At 60.4% G+C, this 20,115-nt stretch overlaps 1 protein-coding gene across 1 annotated transcript in view; it reads right to left on the reverse strand.

Annotated features, from left to right (window-relative positions):
• SPTBN5 (spectrin beta, non-erythrocytic 5) overlaps positions 1–20,115 on the reverse strand; it is a 48,618-nt gene that overhangs the window by 22,800 nt on the left and 5,703 nt on the right. Inside the window, exons 5-31 of the mRNA XM_077127548.1 lie at positions 19,713–19,870; positions 18,915–19,143; positions 17,446–18,077; positions 15,905–16,396; positions 15,488–15,641; positions 15,190–15,390; positions 14,880–15,086; positions 11,453–11,659; positions 10,901–11,053; positions 10,432–10,562; positions 9,973–10,212; positions 9,332–9,619; positions 8,076–8,316; positions 7,767–7,906; positions 7,443–7,542; positions 6,557–6,727; positions 5,939–6,103; positions 5,293–5,507; positions 4,705–4,891; positions 4,229–4,429; positions 3,838–3,954; positions 2,527–2,684; positions 1,966–2,101; positions 1,515–1,660; positions 821–935; positions 627–737; positions 317–496 (exon numbers count right to left, since the gene is read on the reverse strand). Coding sequence (XP_076983663.1) covers positions 317–496; positions 627–737; positions 821–935; positions 1,515–1,660; positions 1,966–2,101; positions 2,527–2,684; positions 3,838–3,954; positions 4,229–4,429; positions 4,705–4,891; positions 5,293–5,507; positions 5,939–6,103; positions 6,557–6,727; positions 7,443–7,542; positions 7,767–7,906; positions 8,076–8,316; positions 9,332–9,619; positions 9,973–10,212; positions 10,432–10,562; positions 10,901–11,053; positions 11,453–11,659; positions 14,880–15,086; positions 15,190–15,390; positions 15,488–15,641; positions 15,905–16,396; positions 17,446–18,077; positions 18,915–19,143; positions 19,713–19,870 — 5,475 coding nt within the window. The remainder of the gene's footprint in view (positions 1–316; positions 497–626; positions 738–820; positions 936–1,514; positions 1,661–1,965; positions 2,102–2,526; positions 2,685–3,837; positions 3,955–4,228; positions 4,430–4,704; positions 4,892–5,292; positions 5,508–5,938; positions 6,104–6,556; positions 6,728–7,442; positions 7,543–7,766; positions 7,907–8,075; positions 8,317–9,331; positions 9,620–9,972; positions 10,213–10,431; positions 10,563–10,900; positions 11,054–11,452; positions 11,660–14,879; positions 15,087–15,189; positions 15,391–15,487; positions 15,642–15,904; positions 16,397–17,445; positions 18,078–18,914; positions 19,144–19,712; positions 19,871–20,115) is intronic.

The following is a 20,115-nucleotide window of genomic DNA, read 5'->3' on the forward strand; positions in this document are numbered from 1 at the left end:
TCTGGAAGGAGCATCTGGGTCTCCAGTGAGGGACTAATTCCCCAGTTCCAGCTGGGTCCCTAGCTGGCTGCCCCGTCCCTCACCTGGACAGGTGCTGACCCAGCTGCCACGCCCCATGTGGCCAGCCCCGACCAGCCCCACGGACATCCAGGTGGGCTCATGCTCTTCCACCTCTGTTCACACTTGTTTCCTCCTAAATTGGAAGGACTCCTCAGCATGCTACAACATCCGTCCCCTCACACACACACTCGCATTTGGACACAAACACACACATGCACTCACTCACATAAACTGTCTGTGGGGAGGGAAGCCTCACCGCTGCGTGGAAGCTGGCCAGGAGCTGCGCCCGCTCCAGCTGGGCTCGACGCTGCCCCACGCGCAGCTGCAGGGCCCCCCACGCCCGCTCCACCTCCTGCTGCCCTCTCTGCACTGCCTCAGCCTGCGGCCCTGGACGGAGCTTCTGCACGCTGCTTCCCGTCTTCAACAACTCCTGAACCTGGGGCAGGGACAGTGAAGGGAGAGTCACGTCTTCCTGGAGACTCAGACGTGTGCTTTGGCCTGGGGGAGTGTGAGCCTGATGGGGCCTGCAGGGTCCCCAGCTGGAGAGGTAGGTGCGCCCAGTTCACCTGCTGCTCGATGCCCGTGAGTTCACGCTCCAGTCCCTCGTGTGTCCTCAGCTGGGCCTCCACCCCACCCAGGTCCCGGGCCACGTCTTCAGGGAGGCTCGTGGCTTTCTCCTGATGAGGACAGGAGATGGCCGAAGGGCTCAGGAGTGGAGGGTGGGGCACTGAGCCTCCCCCAACCTCATCGGGGCTTGTACCTGGATCTGGGTGAGGGCTTCCGACAGGTCTCTCCGAGCGCTGAGGATGATCTCAGCATCGCGGAGGAGGCGGCCTCGGGCCTGGGTCAGCTCCCACAGCTCCGACCAGGCGCTCCTGCTCCCCCCGCGTTGGAAGACCAGCAGGAGGTCAACTGCTGGATCAGCTTCTCTTCTCCCCCCACCCCCCTTACTATAGAGACTCAGCTCTCCTTCTCTCTAATATCCTGATATCTTGTGCTTTTGACTCTCAACCTTCAGTTAGATCATAAATACTCCAACAGCAGACATTTCCTCCTTTCCTCGTTCACTAAGCCCTCTCTCCCTAATTATGCCAGGCCAGGTTTTGCTCTAGGTGTTCTAAACAAGTCTTGACCTTGCCTCAACACTCATGGGCTGGGATGAATTCAAACCAGTAGATGGGCAGCTAGGAACACGGTGTGGCAAGGGCTGTGGAGAGCAAGCACAGGCGCTGTAGGAAGCGCATAAGAGGGGCCCTGACCCCCCAGTCCAGGCAGTCTCTCCTCAGAGCTCCTCTTGCAAATCCTGGAAGCCAGTGGCTTGGAAAAGTGCCCCAAAGAGAAATCCCCTCCTGAGCAGGGTTCTCTGAACTGTAAACCCAGCCTCGCCTCCCTTTGCCACCTACAGCCTGCCCCCGCCAAACTCAGGCCCCTGGCCTGGCCCACTGGGCACTCACTGTAGATCCTGCTGCCTCTGATGGACCTTGGGGGCAGAGCTGTGCCCACGTCCCAGCAGCCTCTCTGCCAGCTGCTGGCAGGTGGCCACTCGCTGGCCGCCCATCTCCACTTGGTGCCGGAACTTCATAAATTTGGTCCCGAGATGCTGAGGAGGAGAGAGGAGTGAGTGACGGGGTGGCCTCCAGCTGGCCAGGTACTAAGTAGGCTTGGAAGCAGGGAGCTGCAGAGACTGACTGGGCACCGCGGGGTTGGATGGCCGCAGCACTGGCTCACCTCACTTGCAAGTGGGAAATAGAAGGAAGCCCAAGGCTTGTCCCCTGCCAGGGCTTGTGACTCCCAACTGTCCCTTTCTCCTTTGTCCAGCCAGGGCCAGCCCCTGCTACCCTCCAGGGTTCCCACCCCACACCATTCTGCCTTGGTGCCTCCTCTTTGCTGCAGTCCCCTTCTCACCAAGACGTGTTCATAGTCCACTCCAAGGCTCTCTCCTCCTCTGGCCACCTGTTTTTGACTAGCCAGCCAGCTCTGCAGGTCGTTGGCCTCCCTCATGAACTCGTGCAGTTTCAGGGTCCCCTCCAGTTCCCGGTCCCTGTGACGACAGACCATGAGTCCCCAGAAGTTAGTTGCCCATGCCCCTGGGGACAGACAGCTCAGCCAGAGGGAGTGACCTGAAGGATGAGGTTACTCATGGTTGCTGCTCAAGGTGGCAGCTCTGGATCCAGGGAGGTGTAGACATAGGAAGGTCAGTATGGGGACCTGGGGAGGGGTGTGGGTGTGGGAAAGGGACAGGTGACTGGGTCCTGGGGGGAGTCTGAGTCTTGTATGGTGGGCCCTCATTGTAGAGTTTATGGAAACAAGTGTGCAACATGCAGCAAGGACTCTTTTCGTTTCTGATGCATCTCTATGGGTCTGGGGTCATGGCTACTTTCCAACTCAGGTGCACGGTATAGGGAATAGTTAATGCTGCCCAGTCCTGCTGTACCCATTGATGAGAAGGGTGGCAGTGCCCCTCACCGTGTGGCTGCCAATTCCTGTAGTGCCCGCAGCTGTGCCTGCAGCCTCTCCTGCACCACACCTGGCTGCTCAAGGGCCTCGAGGCCAGTGAGGGTTTGGGCCCTCTGGCCAAGCTCTTCCATGAAGCTCCAATAACGAGCCAGTTCCTGCTGCAGGGCCTGTGAACACACCAGGATCCATGCCAGGCTCAGAATGGGTGACGGACATCCATCCACACACCCACCCACCCATCCACCCATCCATCCACCCATCCACCCATCCGCCCATCCACCCATCCATCCATCCAACCACCCATCCATCCACCTACCCACCCATCCATCCATCTACCCATCCATCCATCCATCCCTCTATCCATTCATCCACCCATCCACCCACCCATCCATCCATCCGTCCATCCATCCATCCATCCACCCACCCACTCACCCACCCATCATCCATCTACCCAATACTGATGAGCACTTACTGCTCAACAAAACAGAAGCTCTGGTCTGTGTCCTCAGAGGACTCATATTTAACAGGGAAAGGTAAATGTTGGGTAATCTGGGCCAAAGAAGGGAGGCACAGGAGGCATTATTCTGGACTCCAACAAACTTGGGGAGACAATTACTTGCTCGGTAAATTAAACTGGGGGGAAAGCAGCAGCCATGCCTGTGCACTTTAGGAATAATGCCCTGAGGCCTTAGATGTGGGATGTGCTGAAGCACTGACCACCAGGTCCATGCACACAAAAAAAGCCCAGATAAGAGGACACCTCAGTGAAAACAGGAGTCAGGACTGTTGTGTGGTCCAGGCTTTGTGTGGGTCTGAGGGTTAAATTCACGAACGAGGAGGGTGAGTTCCAGCCCTCCCTTCCATTAATCAGGGGATGCTTGTGGGAGGAGGTAGGTTCAGGAAAGACATCTGCTTAACTTACAGGATGATATGCAAAGCCTGGACAGGAAGAAATCTGTGGAAGACATGGAGAAGGCTACAGAAGGTAACCCCAAGTGGGTAGAACAGCGTAGGAGTAGGAGGAGAGGAAGCAAGAAGAGAAGATAGAGAAATCCCAAGACCACAGGGATGGGTGAGAATAGTAGAGACTGAAGCAGGGAGAGAATAGCCTTAGATCACAGTGTCCAGGCTGCCTTTGAAGAAGGGGGTCACTGAGGGCAAGGAGGGGGAGGCTGCAGGATTTGGGTGGAGGGGTGGGGATAGGGCTGGAAGACAGAGCAGGGCTCTGTGCCTCCAAAGAGGATGATGTGGGTGACAGAGCTTTTCTCATCGTCCCTCATCATCTGTCTGGGCAGGGTGGGGGTGCTCAGGGTATGGTACCTGGTGCTTCTGAATGAGCCTGTGGGTGGCTGCCTCATCTCTGCCGTGGTCCCGGCTGCTCACCAGAGGCCACTTCTCCTCCACCCAGCCCTCCAGCTCTGACACATCTATAAAATACTGCCAAGAATGGTCTTGACTTACCTGAATGATCTCGGTTGGGACCTCCTGTCATACGCTGGGGGCCTCATGTCCCTGCTCACCAGCAGCCAGCTCAAAGGGAATTCTGTGCCCGTACAGGGACCAGCTAGCTCCCGGCCTATTGTTCTTACCACTGACCCATCTCCCCATCTGCTGCTGTCACCCACTTCTCTGAGAGGCCCCCAGGCCCTGTGCCCACAGAGCCTGCCCTGACTTTTGCCACTTCCCCTGGCCTGTGCTCTCGGCATCCTACCTGCTGCAAAGCCAGAGCCTGCTCCAGGCACTGGGCCCCGGCCTCGCACGCCTGCTCCAGCTCAGCCCAGCGGTCCTCCAGCTCCTGGCACTGCTCCATGATGTGCTGGGCCTGGGGGTGCCCAGAGGCTACCAAGTTCTGGCCGGAACCCAGCACCCGCTGCACCTGTCCCTGGTGGACTTTCACCTCAGCCTGGAGCTCCTGCCATAGTCCAGGGCGAGGGGCTTCAGCCTCTGGATATTCTCAGCCACGGGTGCCGAGGGCAGAGCCATAGCAAATCCCCAGGGGATTTTGAAAAGCTGGGGGTGGTGACTCTTTTTTTTTTTGGCGGAGGGGTGCATGGGTCAGGAATCAAACTCAGGTCTTCTGCATGGCAGGCGCGCATTCTACCACTAAACCACCCACCGGGGCTGGGGGTGCTTAGAGGCAGAGAGTCTCCAAAGCCTGGGACCCTGGGAGAAAGGGCGAGTCGTTACCTTGTGCTTGTGGCGGAGCCTCTGGGCACCGTCCGAACCCTTGGCATGGTAGGGGGAGCTGGCATTGGGCATATGCTCAGCCACCCACGTGAGCTCCATTTTGCTCAACTGATCAAACTGCAACCACTGGTCAGAGGCCTGCAGCTGCTGGCGCCGGGCGGCCAGAAGCCCCTGCAGAGACTCACACCTGGGAAGATGGGGAAGAGAAGGGGGGAGCCTGAGAGGAGGGTGAGGACGAAGCCCTTGGCCTGCTCCTTGGGGACCCAGGGGGAGAAGGGAGGAGAACGGGAGGAAGTGCCTCATCTGCCGGGGAGGAGACATCTGCCAGGGAGGAGACAGCTGCCGGAGGTCCCAAGCTCAACCTCCTCTCCCGGGGGACTCTCCTGACTTCGGAGGGAGGGGCGCCCGGCATAGGGTACCCACCCCAGGAACGGCTCCATGTGCGAAGGAAGGTGGTTTAAACAACCTCAGTTCCCGCAGAAGCCACCTTCCTGCCCCCACCCCCACCCCGGGGAAAACTGCCCTCAGGTTCAGTAGGGAAGTGACACACGGCAGGGCAGAGAGGGGCAGACAGGCCACAGGGGGCACCTTTGGAGGCATTTCTGGATCTCTTCCAGGACGGTCTGGGAATTGGCCCCCTGGCGGGCCTGGTTGCCGAGGGCGGCCACCTCACGGGCCAGTGCCTGTCTCTTGCCCTCCAGTTGGCAGAGCTGTGCCTGCAGCTCCCGGCTTGAGCGCAGGTCCTGCCCCATTTCGGTACCTTGCAGGCTCCCCTCTAGATGCTCCATCTTCTCCTTGGCACCCTGGGAGGGATGCAGGAGGCTGTGCTGTTCTTCCCATACACAGGACAGCAGGGGTCCCTTCTAGGGCTCTGCCTGCCCCTGGCTGGAGGCCACAGTATCCGAGATTGCAGCACTGTGAGCACGCCCGATTCACCAGGGACCTCAGGGGACCTCTGCCTCACCGGGGTCAAGCCCCAACCAGCAGGGCCCAAACCTTCTCCCGGAGTCTCTGAACACCCCGTCCCCCCACCGCTGTCTGCTTGTGCTTCTTCAATCCCAGGGGAACTCAACTTGTGCTGCCTATGTACTAGACACAGAGAAAATCCGGTAACTTCCTGAAGGTCAGGTTCAACCTGCTGCAGGCTGGACCTTCAAGCGCTGCCTCACCTTCCCCTTCCTGCCTGCTCAGCCTCAGTCTCCCTCCTATGCCCCGTGTCCCTTGTCCGGCTCACCTGCAGCAGCTCCAGGAGTCGCTCCTGCTGTCTAGCCTGCCGCAGCTTGTCCCCATGCTCTGCCACCCGGTGGTTCAATTCTTCCCACTTGTCACTCAGGCTCTGTAGCGTGGCCTGCACGTCCCCCTGGGCAGGGGACCCAGCGCTTAGCAGCTCTCTCCCAACCTGGAGTGGAGACAAAAGCCCAGGGAGTTTGGCGGGATGCTGGGAGCACAAGCGGCCACAGCAGGCTGGACCCAGGGGGCAGAGACAGGGGGTGGCTGGCCACAAGCCACATGCCACAGGGTGCCTGGGCTCGAGCCGCTTGTGTGGCCCCAGTTCTGCGGGCAGAGGCTGCAGGCTCTCCTCTGACTCCCAATAAGGAAGGCAGGGTGAGCGGGCAGTCAGGCTGACGGCTGGGAAGGCTTTGATTTGGTGGAGGCGGAAGGCTCTGGAACTCGCTCGGGAGAGGTGAGGGGAAAGGGATGACAGCAGCTTTCCGGGCTGGTTCATGTGCCAAGGCAAAGCGGGGCCCGGTGAGGGAAGGAGGCAGCTGCGGGGTCCTAACGTCATAGTAACTGAGGTTGTTTCTCCCACGAAAACACGCAGAGCAGCTGGAAATCATCCAGCGTCCCCCACCTGCTGCAGGTGCTCCACGTGTCCCCGGGTGGCCAGCAGCTCGCGCTCTGCTGCTTCCTGCCACCTAAGATTCCGCAGGGTGCTGCTGGGCCCTCGGCGGGGGCCACCTGCCACCAACAGCCCCTTCTCCTCCATCCACAGCATCAACTCCTCCATGTCCCGCCTCCACTCCTGCCCGAGAACCAGGAGAGAGGAGAGGGGTCTCACCAGCCAGGGGGTGAGGGCCGGTTTAAGGACCGCTAGGGAGAAGCGTTTCCGAGATCCCCAAGGGCAAAAGAGGGCCCAGGGTCAATCCTGGGGTCCCAGAGAGGTCAGGCCTGAGGCTCGGGCTCCCCTAATGGGGAAGGGGAAACTGAGGAGATGGGGAAGGGAGAAGGTGGCCTTGTAGAAGGTGGGGGCCCACAGCCCCCTGTGTAGAGAGGTGAGGAGCGCCTGGCTATGCCTCCATTGCTCCTGTGCAGGCAGGGCCAGGTCTGTGCAAACAGGCTCACGCTCCGGAGGCCCAGCTCTGAGCGCCTCTAGCTGCTGAACAAATAACTGGGTGAGCGCAGGTCTGCAGCTGCTGCCGTGACCCAGCGAGAGGCTGGAAGCGCACCCGCCGCCTGGGGAAGGGGGTATCTGCAGGAGGGAGAGTGCGCGGCGGGTACTCAAGAGCCTGGACTTGTCCCACCTTATCTCTGAGACTGCTGCTGGCCGCGGGCCTCAGTTGCCCTCATCTGCAAAAACGGGGGCCATGATACCTGCCTCTAGACGTGGTGTAAGGAGCAAAGGTCTAACATACAAAAAGCGCTTTGTAAACGGTGAAGCGGTCCATACGAGCTCCCTGTGGTCAGAGCCGCCATGGACGCTGAGGCATCGCTCTGGCCCTCTGGGCCGGGCCCCTCACCTGGAGCTGGAGGGAAGCCAGCAGCTGCCTCCTCCTCTGCTCGCTTCTCCCCCGGACCCTGGTCCACTGTGCCTGGACACGCCGCAGCTGCTCCCTGACCCTGGGGGTAGGTGTGGTTGGGGGAGTGGCTGGGGGAGGGCCCTCTCCTGTCCCAAGGCCCACCCCAAATGTCGGGCCCACCCCAGCCGAGGCTGTACCCCTTTGCCCCTCCTCCCCTCAACTGTCCTCCCGGGGCAGCGAGACTCCCACCGACCTCAGGGCAACAGTCTGTGCAGACTGAGAAGGAAAGGGAGGCCAAGGCTGTGGGATGCGGTTCAGACTCACTGGTACGCTGCAGGGTGTCGGCTCTGAGCCAGCCCCTCGCCCTGCACCTGCAGAGCCTCTACCTGGGGACCCAGGATGTCCAGGCGCCGCTCACACTCCCGATGCCGCTTCAGCAGGCTCTGCGCCTCCCCTACGTCCTCCTGGGGGAGCACAGACCTTGGGTCACGCCCCGGCAGGACCGGGGCCTGTGCCATCTTGCTCACCTCCAGCCCTGGGGCCTCCTGCCCAGCCTGGCTCCCAGGCCCAAGCAGCTGGGGTCCCTCCAGTGGTGGAGAAGCAGTGCCCGTCTCCACATTCCCAGCTCCATACCCCAAGACTGTCCCAATGCAGGAAGGCCTCGTGGCTGGCACAGGCCGTGGTGAAAGCATCCACTTCGCAGCCAAACCGCTGCAGCTCCAGGGCCTCCTGCAGCCGCTGCTGTCGCTGCTCCCAGGCCACCTTCAGCTCTCGGCCTTGCTGGCCCAGGACCCTCAGAAGACAGGCCACCTCCTGGGAGTCCGGGGGATCTGAGGCTGTCAGGTGCTGGCCCTGAGCCTCCAGCTGCTGCAGCCTGCCCAGGACAAGAGGCAGAGGGTCAGACCCCATCCAGCAACTCTTGCCACCCCTCTCCCCTCCTGCGTCCTCATTCAGCGATCTCAGGGCTCTGATTGAGAGGGTCGCCGGCAGGAATGGTGTGAGGCTGGGTTGTTATATGGGACAGCAGTGCCCCAGTTCACTGAGACACTGAATGTCACAGGCCCAGCCTGGTGCTTAGGACTTAGGAGGTGCCCAGTAGTCGCCCTGCTCCCTGCCTTGTCATACCCCTTGCTCCAGATGGCCGGCCTGTAAATGTGGACTGCTGATGGCCAGCGCCAGACAAGCGGACAAGGCTGGGCAGCACAACTCAACAGATGAAAAACGGCTCAAACCACATGCCTGGCTGCAGGGCCCTTGCTAGCTCACAGGGGGTTTTAGTGATAGGAAAAAGGCACCCCTTTCTGCTGAGTGCAGGTTGCAGGCACCTAGCTTGGGAACAGGTCACACCTTTGTGTGAATTAGAACAAGGCTCCATTCCCTCCTAAGTGTTGAACTGATGCAGCCCTGAACCGGGAAGTGGAGTCTGGCAAGCAAAGGAGGGGCTGGATCTCAGTGCCCACTTGACCACTGATACGTGTGGCCTGCCAGGAGGAGGGGCGCTGCCCCTGAGTTGTGTATCTTAATCCGATGGGTGATGATGGACCATTTGACTCCAGAGGCCAGGAGGGTCTGGGTTATCTAGAAGAGCCTGGGAGGCTGGGCTGCCCTGAAAAAGCAATCTCTCTGGCTGCCCTGGGTCAGGCATGGCTGGGCCTGGAATGGATAAAACCTTGCAGGCAGCTCAGACTGTGCCCTGGTTCCCTCCCTGACGTGTGCAGATACGCTGACCCAGTTTTCCTTGTAAACCTGCCTCAAGCGTCATGCCATACACCAGCCTGGGCCATCTCCCTAGTGGCACGCTGCTTCCTGCCCCTCCCTCTCTGGGCAGGATCCCCGCAGGCCTCGGCCAGACCGACGTGCACCCATCCGCCCTCCTGTCCTGTCCTGACCTCTCCTGCCGCAAGTGGATCTCCTCCAGCAGGTCTTGGTGTTTCGCCAGCAGCTGCTGGGCTGAGGCCACATCCACCATCTCCTCCTCACTGTGCAGCTGAGCCTGGACGACCCCTGCCCACAGCAGCAGCTGCCGGCTCTCCTGCAGAAAGCTCTGCCGGGCCCGAGCCTCGGCCTGGGCCCGGGCCTGCTGGGCTGCCTGCCCCTGCACTCGCTTCAGCAGCCCTTGCAGTATCTCTACCTCCTCTTGCAAGGGCTGGCTCTCTGTGGGGCATGACTCCCGGACCCTGAAAGACAGGGCCCACTGCAAGCTCAGCGCCCTGCCCTGGGCTCCAGGCCGCAGGCATATATCCTCTACCCCGGCCCCCGGTGGCCCCTTGTTTGTCCAGGGGAAAGTGGTGGTGACTCTGAACTTCCACCTCACCCTTGACCTGGAGGCAGCAAGAGCACGTGGCTGTTCCTTTACACCTGGGCATTTTCTCAGGCTGAGCATTTTCCCCTCTTCTTTGCTCCAGTCCTTCCGACAGCACATCCTGCCCATCCCACTCTCTGTCCCTTCCTCATTCTGTGCCCGGGCTCAGGGCCCCTCAGTCCGCACCGCCTCCCGGTGCACCGTCACCGCACCCAGCTTGGCCCGTACTCTGTGGCCACGCTTTGGAGGTGGTGGACCGTCTGCTCCAGCCCTGGGAGCGTCTGCTGGGCCAGCTGCAGGATGCGGCGACTGCCTTCTGAGCTCCCCGGCTCCAGGCCCTCCAGCCTCGGAATCAGGTCCCGCAGCTGGGCCTGAGCGGATCCACACTCCTGCAGAAAACTGCTCACATGTGCGATACGTGCCAGTTGGTTTTCCTTGTCCTTCTTCAGGGCCTCCAGCTGCTTCCACCTGGGCGAAAGGACACAGGGCAAGTGTCCCTTACAGGAAGGCCTTCTCTTCCAAACTTGGCCAGAAGCCAGCCATGCCCAGGCCCTCTCCTCCTTGTCTCTGACAAGCCCAGTCCCTGCACCTGGCATCTCAGGCTGGGGGGATAGGTAAGCCGCCCTCAGGCCACCCAGTGCCGCACCCACCCTGCCCCATCGCCCTTCCCTCTCTCCTCGTTCTCACCTCCGGCTCAGTTCTTCCTGTAGTTGCTGGATTTTTGTGGCATCCCCAGGACATCTCTGCCTCAGTTGTTCGGCGGAGCTGCTGACCTCCGCCCAGCGGCCCTTTCCCACAGCCAGGGCAGCAAGGAAGTTCTGGGGAAAAGAGGACCGGGTCTCCGAGGGGGCATTTTCTTTTCCCACACCCCCCTCAAGACTATACGTGACCTCCGACAAGCTCTCTGCTAGAGATGTTCAAGCTGCCTCCTTCTGGAGGGGCGGGGCTGGGTGGGCCTCAGAATTCAAGGACACTGCCCTCGGTGCCCTCTCCCAGGCAGGACCGCGGGCCTCAGGGGGAACCGAGGCACAGGAGCGGATGGCAGAGAGGCAGGCGCCAGGAGAGGTGGAGAAGGACAGGCATACGGAGGGGGGCAGGTCAAGTGTCCAAGCTACCCGCCCCCCAGCCCCCAGCCCCCGGCTCGGAGGGGCTGTACCTCATATTTGAGTTGTGCGGCCACCAAGCTGCCGGCCTGGGGCTGCAGCATTTGGAAAAGCACGGCCTGGTCCTCCAGCCAGGACTGCAGCTCCGCACAGGCGGTGGAGAAGGTGAAAAGGGCCACTGCTTCCTCCAACTGGGCCCTGCGGAGCTGAGGAGAGGGGCCCGGAGGCAGGGTAAGGGCCGGCGCGGCCCTTCTGTGGGGCCCTCGGAGCAGGGCGAGGGGCTGTTCCACCCACCCGGCTGCTGAGTCCAGGGCAGGAGGCCCCTGCCCCCCCCCCCCCTTGTCTGCTCTCTGCTTCTCCATATTCAAGTCCAGCTTAAGAGTTCTTTCCTCAGAGGCACTGCCACCTGTCTACTTGGGGTCCCCTCTCATGCGCTCCCATCTCACCTGCATCCCCCTAGGGGACTCAAGTGACATCTCTGCCATGGCGGACGCTCCCTGAGGGCAGGGAGTGTGGCCAGCCACTGCGCTGTCCCCCGGGCTCCTGGCATGGGGTCTAGCAAAGAGTAGGTGCTCAATGAACGCTTCTCCAGCAAGCGGCCTCACCTCTGCCAGGGCCAGCAGGCTCTCGGAGTCCTGCCTCAACCTCTCCTGTGTCCGCAGTATGGTGTCGGGGTCCAAGTCGGGGTCAGCCTCGAGCGGCAGGGCACTTTCCTGGGTGCCCCAGGGGCCAGAGCTGTGGGAAGCTTTCCAGCAGGCCTGGGAGCCCTGGTCCTTCGGTCCTTCCCCGGGGGGGCTCAGGGTGGAAACCACCTGTGCTGACAGAGGGCAGCGTGTCCAGGGGCTCCCAGCAGCCCGGACAGTAGGAGCCTTGGCAGGGTGGGGCCAGTCGTACCTGGGGCACCTCGGCCGGCAAGCCCCCTGGGTCCTTCAGCTCCTGGGTGCCGAGGCCCGTCTGGTACACCGGTTCCAGGGCCTTCCCTGAGAGGCTGGTGCAGGGCAACCCTGTGGGAGCACAGGGTCCAGGGGCAGCTCAGGTCCCACTTCCTTCCCCACCCAGCAGCTCACCAGTGGGGGTGGAAGCGTAACCAAGAGTTGAGAACAAATAATTAGAAGGACTGAATCATTATGTAGATTCTTTTCTTACTTTCTCATATATTTTTAAATGGCCAAAGGGAAATGCCTGAGGTTGCTGAACTGCCGCCCTGTTCAGTAATGACTCTATAAATATATAGCCTTTATCTCGTGATTGCAAAAACCTCACGACTGGCCTCACCTATACCCCCTCATTCTCTTTTACAACTTTAGAATCTTATGATCACAAAGCTAGCCCCTAATGCTTACTAATGAAGGAGCCTGAGTCAGGCCAGAACTGATTCTCCCCAATTCCTAAAGTATCTTACTAGACAGAGCTGGCATGTAATCAGTCTGTGCACGCTCAATAATTAGAGCATCTCTGTCTTCATCATCTCGAGCCATTGTGCTCTTCTTTTGATAGTAGAAAGCTATCAGTGATACTACACTGGGAGACAGATTTGGGGCCAACAGGCTATTTGATCTCCTGCTTTGTGCTTAGCAATAAACTCCTTCTCTCTTTGAAACCCCGGTGTCTCAGGAACTGGTTAATTGAGCGCGTCGGACGGAGAACCCTCTGCTTTTGGTCGGTACCTTGTCACTTAGTGCTCCCCTGTGCCTGGCCCTCCCATCTCAGGACCATAAGGCTCACAAACTGGAGAAACTGGCACACTAGCCAAGACTGTGCATAGATAAGCAGAACGTGCATTGTACAAAATAAATTCTACAGGTGTCTAGGGGAAAAAAAAGGCCAGAAAAGTCTGGGACAGTTGGGAAAGCTTCCAAGGACGAGGCAGGGCTTCGACGGGCCTTGCCAGAGGAGAATTACAGGGAAGGACGGTGGGCACGGGGACAGATGGGCTGGGGAGAGCACAGGCTGGGGCTCCCCACTGCGGGTGGGCAAGTACCTGCGCCCCCTCTCCCTGTGCCCTGGGCAAGGATCAGACATCAACGTCAACCCAGGCTGCCCAGGGTTGGGGAGAGGGGACTGAAGAAGAGGAAACGGCACAGAAAGAGACTAGAAAGGGGAAAAAAAACCAAAAAGAAGTATGACATGGGACAAAGAAGACTCAAAGCATCTCAGCTCATCCCAGCGTGTCCTCTGTCCTCCCTAGCGGGCCCGTCTACCTTTGCCCAGCACCAAGCACCTCTGTGTTCTGAACCCAAACTGAACCTCCCCTTGTTTCCTTCATTTCTTGGATGCCCTAGAGAGCCACACAGATTAAATCCAGTCCTTTTGCTCAGGACAGCTTGTTAAGGCTCCCATGTGGAGTGTTGACAAGTTCCCAAGGACATCCTGGAGCTGCAGCCCCTGTGTCCTCCCTACAGAGCGGGGTGACAGGGCCTCTCAGGAGCCCGCCCGGCTCGCATACCTCTGTAGCTGAAGAGCACCTGCACGTGGGAGCCTGGGGGCTGGTGGCCCGGGGCTGCCAGGGTTTGGGTTCCGTGCTGGGGTCTCCCAGTTATGTCCCCATCAACCCTGTTCCAGCTTTCTGGGAGCTCCCCCTGCAGGAAAATGGAAGGTTTTGCTCAGTTGCCAAAGTGGCCCCTACCCCCAGGTGAGGAGGTCCCTGTCCCGCCCCCAACCCAACATCATCGGGCAAAGCAAGGGCCTGAGAACGGCAGGGGCCAGGCTTAACCGCTCCAGCACGGGCAGCACCAGCTGGACAGAACAGGAAGCGAAAGAAGGGTGAGACACCTCCCATTCACTCATTTAAATCATCAATTCAAACAGGAACACCCATGGAACGTGAAGGAGACAGTATCACAGTCCTATCATAAAAGGATTATGTGTTTATGTAACATAAGAGCTAGGAATGAAGCATCATAGACTCTCCGTGTAGGATGGGGTAGAAACAATCCTGGATGAGGAGCGGGGAGTCTGCCCAGCGGGCATAACCACATGTCCCTGGGCAGGAATTGGGCTTCTCTGAGCCATGACTCACGTGAAGTAAGGAGGACACCAGACAATTGCTAACATACTGTGGATCCATTTTCAAAAGCCATTAATTATGGAGTCCAGGGAATATGTACAAAAGACAAGGGAGAGATGGATTTAGGCTGTTAGACTATAGACCTTCCTGGTAGGGAGGGAATGTGAGGTGCCACAGAGCTGGACAAGGACCCTGTGCTCCAGGCTCCGGTCAGCTACTGACCACTGTGCCAGGCCACCTCCTCCAGGCCACACTGGAGGGTGGATGGGACGCGGCTGGGCAGAAAGGAGGGGCCAGGAATGCGGAGGAGAGGTTCCCCAGCAGACAGAAGCTGGTGTGGCGAACAGGGATTCTTCCCCTTGGGGAAGGGAAGAGGAGCCCAAGGTGGTGAGGGTCTGAGGGCCGTCTTTTACACCCCTGAGTTAAATGACTTGTCAAAAGGGGGACCACAAGGAGCCGGGCTGCATAGTCAGGACCCCACGTGCGTTTTTAAAAACTGGAGGAGGGGTTTCAGAAAGCAGCCTGGTAGGGTGATAGACCACCCCACCCCACCCCCAGACCCTCAACAGCCAAGTCAGAAGAGGGAGCCAAACCTTTCAGAACAATGGAGCAGAAACGGGGCTTAGGGGTGAATGGGTCGTTCTGGGACAGGGGACATTTCTGGAGGAACCTGATTGATATTTCGAAACTGTGTTGGGCCAAATGAGTCAAGCCAAGCTGTCCTTGTGATGACCTCAGTACGAGTGGGCAGACCTGTCCTACTAATTGTGCGCTGGGGCAGCAGGTGAGAAGCTGCTGAGGGACACACCCAAGCCCCGAGTAAAGCCACGGCCTCACTGTCAGGGGCCACAAACACCTTCGCATTTTCACCCTCATGTGGCCTGCTGGGAACAAACAGGCGGGGTGCAGCGCGAGGACCTAACTGGAAACATTTGGTCTCACGGGAGGCCCGTGTGTCAGGGTCCCTTCGGGGTCCCTGCGCGGCCCCTCCCTGTGTCCCCCGCGTGCCGGATCCCCGCATGCACCGTGAGCGACGCCCGGGCCGCGGCCGCCCGCGCCTGTTCCTCCAGCCACCGCACCTCGGCCGCGAAGGCGCGCACGGTGCGCTCCAGCCTCAGGTGGCGTCGCAGCAGGACCTCGGCGGCAGCCTGGTCCTGCCCGCAGGAAGCGCTCTCCAGCAGGGGCCGCTGCTCGCGCAGCCACGAGGCCGCATCCGCCGCGTCGACAAAGTACTGCGGGAAGAGGTGCCAGGCGGGAAGGGGTGCCAAGCTGAGCGCGGGCCCGACCCCGCACTCCGGATTCTGCCTGGCCGGCCCCGCGCACGTGCCCCGGTACCTGTTTGATCGTCAGCGCGGCTTGAAGCCGCGCGCCCAGCCCCGCCATCCGGGCCCGGAGCAGCCGCCACGCGCCCTGCAGGGCCTCGGCCCGCTCCCCGGGATCCGGCTGCATCCGCGGCCCTCGGGCGCCGAGCTCGCGCCCCCTCCGCACGAGATGCGAGCAGACGGCGTGGTGGCGGCGGATCTCGGCTTCCAGGGCCTAGCGGAGGATAGGCGGGGAGTTGAGGGAGGGAAAGGCAGTGGGTAGGCGGCGGGGGTCCCAGGTGGGGCGGGCAGGTCCAGAGGGTAGCAGGCACCTTGTGTTTCTGCAGGGAGGCTGAGAGCTGGCTGCGGTCCCGGGCGAGGGCCGCATTCTCCACCAGCTGCCTGTGCTCCCTCAAGCAGGATTCCTCCTCTTCACAGTTACTCAGGAACTCTGCACGCTGCAAGGCCTGCTCCAGGAGCGCCCGCCTGAGGAGCAGGAGGGGCCACCGTGGGGCTTGGGGAGCTTGGGGAGCTTGGGGTGTGGGGAGAGGGTTCCTGGCCAGTGGACAGACACTTCGTCTTAGACAGGATTTTCCTTTTCTCTGGATGACTCAAGAATGATCATCTGGGGGGTTGAGGGTAAGTGTGGAGAAGATGCCAGCACTGCAGTATTTTAAACCTGGGGCAGGAGATTATTTGGGTGACAGAAAAGTTCTGGACATGGTAGAGAAGTTGGGGCGGGATCTTACCGGGCCCTGATAAGAGACACGAGGCTCTGGTGGAGCTGGGTCAGCCCCTGGGTCTTGGCTTGCAGCCCCTCCACACTGGTGCCCTCCAGGGAATCCAGCTCTGCCGTCTGATGGGCAAGATGGCTCACATGGGCCCCCTGGGCGGAGACCTGTGCCTCCAACAGGTCATGCCTCTGCAGCAGCTCCACTATCTCTGCCAACTGCTGTCCACAGGCCGTGGAGCTGGCCAGCACCTGGCAGAGATGAGTGGTCACTGCAGTCACCAAGGGTGCTGGGTGCCCTTGAGTGCCAGTCCTCGGGCAGTTCCCACACCCTGCCATGTTCCTCCCAGGACCTGCTGGTCGTGGGCCCACCTGGAGCTCCTGGAGCTGGTCGGAGGCAGCCTCGACCTCCTGCAGCAGACTCAGCGCAGCCTGCCGGCCAGCCGTCTGCTTCCTCTGCCCTCGGAGACACTGCAGGAGCCGCTCCCAGCGCTGGTTGATCTCCATTTGCCTGGAGGACGTGGGAACAAGGGTGGTTTCCAGCAGGCTGGGGCAGGAAAGCTATCGGAGTGATGGCAGCCAGTGGGGGAGCTTGGCTGCCCTGGAGGAACCTGAGCTCCCTGGCTAAGGGCATTTGGGGCAGTGTGTCCTGTCATTGGACACAGGCAGAGAAGCCAGACGGAGGCTCTTGGGTCTTCAGAGCCTCCCTGTCCTTTGTAGTCTCCACCTTAGTTCACAACTCCATCCTTCCGGGTGCCCAGACGAAAGCTTCAGTTCCTCGCTTTTTCACCCACTGCTCCAGACACTCTCCCCATCACCTCCACACTACTGTTTCCCTCGGCCGACGCCGGCCTCTGGCTATTTTTCCAAATGTGCCAGGCATGCACCCATGTTGGGATGCTGTAATTGCCCTTCCCTGTGCCTAGACTAGTCCTTCCCCCATGTCTACCTGGCCACCCCCTCACTTCTTTGTGGTCTTTACTCAAAAATCAGCTTTCCAGTGAAACTCTCCTTTAGCCACCCGATCAAGCATTTTACCTGCCCCTCCTCGCCAGGACACCTCATATCTCCCTATCCTGCTTTAATTTTTTCTCTTTTTTTTGGTATAGGAAGTCTCCAAGGAATCAAACCTGGGTCTCCGGCACGGCAGACTCCTTTAATCTTTAATTGCTATCTCACACACTATATTTTCCTTGTCTGTTTTCCTTAGTAGTATGTAAGCTCCACGAGGAAAGGGTTTTTTGTTTGTTTGTTTGTTTACCCTTTCATGGCTAAATCCTCAGCACCTAAAACAGTGCTTGGGACAGAGTGTATACTCAATGTGCAATGAACGAGTTAATGAGAGGCTACCTCCAAAAGACAATGCTTTAACAAAGGGATGCATTTCAGATAGTGGAATTTCAGGCATCACTGGGAGACAGACGGATCTTTTTAAAGGGAGCCCCTGAACCCATAAATCACCCCTTTCCTCTGAGGCCGGGAATGAGCAGGTGTAAGGATACGGATGTGGCAGGAAAGCCTTGGCTTGTTGTGAGGTCGACTCACGAGCCCAGGACTCACCTGCGAGCCACATCTGCCCAGCCGTGGTACTGCTCCTGCCGGAGGATGGCTGCGATCTCGGCCAGGGCCTGGAAGCGCCCCTCCTGGGGCAGGATGCCAGCCTCCAGCATGCCCAGCCTCTGGGAAGCTGCCTGTACCGTGGCCAGGCTGGCCGGCAGGGCTCCAGCCTGGCCCAGCACATGCTCGGTGTCGGTCAGGAAGCTCTCCCGGAGTGCCGCCTTGCGCTGGAAGCGCCTGGCCAGGGTTTCCAGCCGTTCCAGCTGCAGCAGCCGCTGCTGCAGGGCCTGGCTCTGTGCAGCCTCTGCCCGCTCCAGCCCCAACCAGTGCTGGGACAGCTCTGCAGGGCTCAAGCCCTCGGGAGGCAGGAAGGGCCTGCGGTTCTGAGCTCGGAGGGCTGTCTGTAGTCGGAAGAGTAGGGCCTCCGTGGCCCCTCGCTGCTGCAGCCGCGGTGGCTTCTCCTGGGTGCGGAAGGAGGCAAAGGCTGCCAGTAGCGGGCGCATGGCAGGTAGTGAGTCTGGGAAGTCGCGGGCCTCCAGCTGCACCCGCCACTCTGCAATCCAGCGTAGCAGGTCGGCCACCAGCTGCTTGTACTGGGTCTGCAGCTCCTCTGTCTCCTGCACCTGAAGCAGGATCTAGCAGAGGGCATGGGAAGGGGTGAGGGTGACACCTCGAGCAGGCCCTGGGATGGAGGCACTGCCCTTTTGGATGCTGAGTGCCAGCCACATTTGTGCAAGATGGACTGTAGCTCTTCCACTCAGCCGAGGGTGCACCAACATGGGGGTTAACCCCTGGCCTCCAGAGAAGAAGGTCTAACTGCAGTGCACGCTCAGACACCTCTTGCTATTTCTGGGGAAGAGACTTCCTGCCTTCTTCCATCTTCTTTTACCCCATTTGGCCTCATCTCTGGGGGTTGAGGCCCCTCAGACTGCCACTCTTGTTCTGGGCCTTCTCTCCCTTCCCCTGAGGCCCCCACGCCCCTCAACAAGCTCAGAGCCCTTGACCTGCATCACCCCCCACCCCCCACCCCCCACCCCCAAGCTCATCTGAGACATCAACCCTGAGAACAGCCCTCCTGGGCCTCAGGCTCTGCCGTCCTGTCCAGAGAGTAAGAAAGGCCCCCAGGACGTGGACTTGGCGTACCCCCCACCCAGCAGAGCCTCTACTGGCCCGTCCCGGCAGACTCCCGGTTCTCCCAGTCCCAAGTCTTCTACAGCCTTTTCATCCCATAGGAGCTCAGCAGTCCCCGGGGAGACGGGGAGGGGCACCGCACGCCTGGCTTCCGGCCACCGAGCTGGGCACCTTACTTATGCTTCTTTGGGCGCCCACAACGGGCTTCTGTCACCCGGGGCTGAGGACAGGCTGGAGGGCAGACGCAGGCTGCCATGCCAGGTCTGTGTGCCTCCTGCGCCTGTGCTCCCGCCACCTCGCCTTGATGTCCCAGGCCCTCCATCCCTCCCCGTCTCACCGACCTTTGTGAGTCTCTTCTGGACGGTCTGCCCCTGGCGGAGGCGGGAGAAGAGGTGGTAGTAGAGTGAGACGTAGGTCATGATGGAGCGCTCGTCGGGCTGCGGGGCCGCCACGTCCTCGGGGTCCAGCAGCTGAGCGATGCCCAGCTCCTGCTCGGCCACGTGGAAAGCCAAGGCGAGGTTGTGCAGCGGGCGCTCGGGGCGCAGGGAGCTGTAGTCAATCAGGTCTGGCCTGGGCAGCGAGCGAGCACGGAGGGCTCTTCACCAGGAGAACCGCTTTGGTCTAAGCTGACTTTTCCTATCGGCCATTTACGCTTACTGTGAATGAGCCTTATCAGCCTTCCCTGGACAGTTACCCAAGACGTGGCTGAAGGAGCAGGGCTCAGCTAGAGGGAGGGTTGATTTGGCTCAGGTGGGTTGGGGAGAGAGCCTCCAAAAGGGCCAGACACTTGGCAGGGAGGGGGTATGAGTAGGGTCTAGGGGCACAGAAAGGAGAGAGGCAGGCGTCGAGGGTAAACTTGGCCAATCCCATGGCATTCCTGGGGGTGGGGTTGGGGGTGGTGGTGAGCAGTAATCAGGGACCCGGGAGCCAGCCCTCTCCACCTCTTGCCCTCCTCCACTCTGGCCTTGCCTTCTTTCCTGGCCCAGGGAGAAGGGTCAGGCTGAGAACACAGACCCCTAAGGGACCCTGATCCCTGGAGGAGCTGACTCAGACGGTGGAGCCTTGTGGAAAACAGGCTGAGGCCTGCCTTGGGCCAGGCCAGGGCCGGGGGGGTGCTGGGTGCCGCCGGCTCCACACACCTGTGCGCATGGATGAGGGCACTGAAGCCCAGCCCGTCGCTCCAGCTGCGGGAGAAGTCAGTGACGCACACGCTGGCATAGCCAGCTGTCTTCCGCTGGCACCACATCAGCAGAGCTTCCTTGGCAGACAGCAGGGTGGCACTGGCCCCAAACTCCTCCTGGCAGGACCGGGGAGTGGGGTGAGTAAGTGGGGGCAGGGCAGGAGGCGTGGGGGCCTGCAGGCTGTGGGGCGGCAGGCAGGGTGGCCTCCTGCCCCCGCCCCACCTGGAGCCCCAGTGCTGATTCTCTTCTCTTCAGAGCATCTGATTCCGCCAGGTTCCATCCACAATGGGACAGGGATTGGAGGTGAAAGAGAAAGCCTGCCCTTCCCAAGAAGCAGGACATCTGAAAACTATCACCCCGG

The sequence above is a fragment of the Tamandua tetradactyla genome, chromosome 14 (genome assembly GCF_023851605.1).
Source record: "Tamandua tetradactyla isolate mTamTet1 chromosome 14, mTamTet1.pri, whole genome shotgun sequence".
Lineage (NCBI taxonomy): Eukaryota > Metazoa > Chordata > Mammalia > Pilosa > Myrmecophagidae > Tamandua > Tamandua tetradactyla.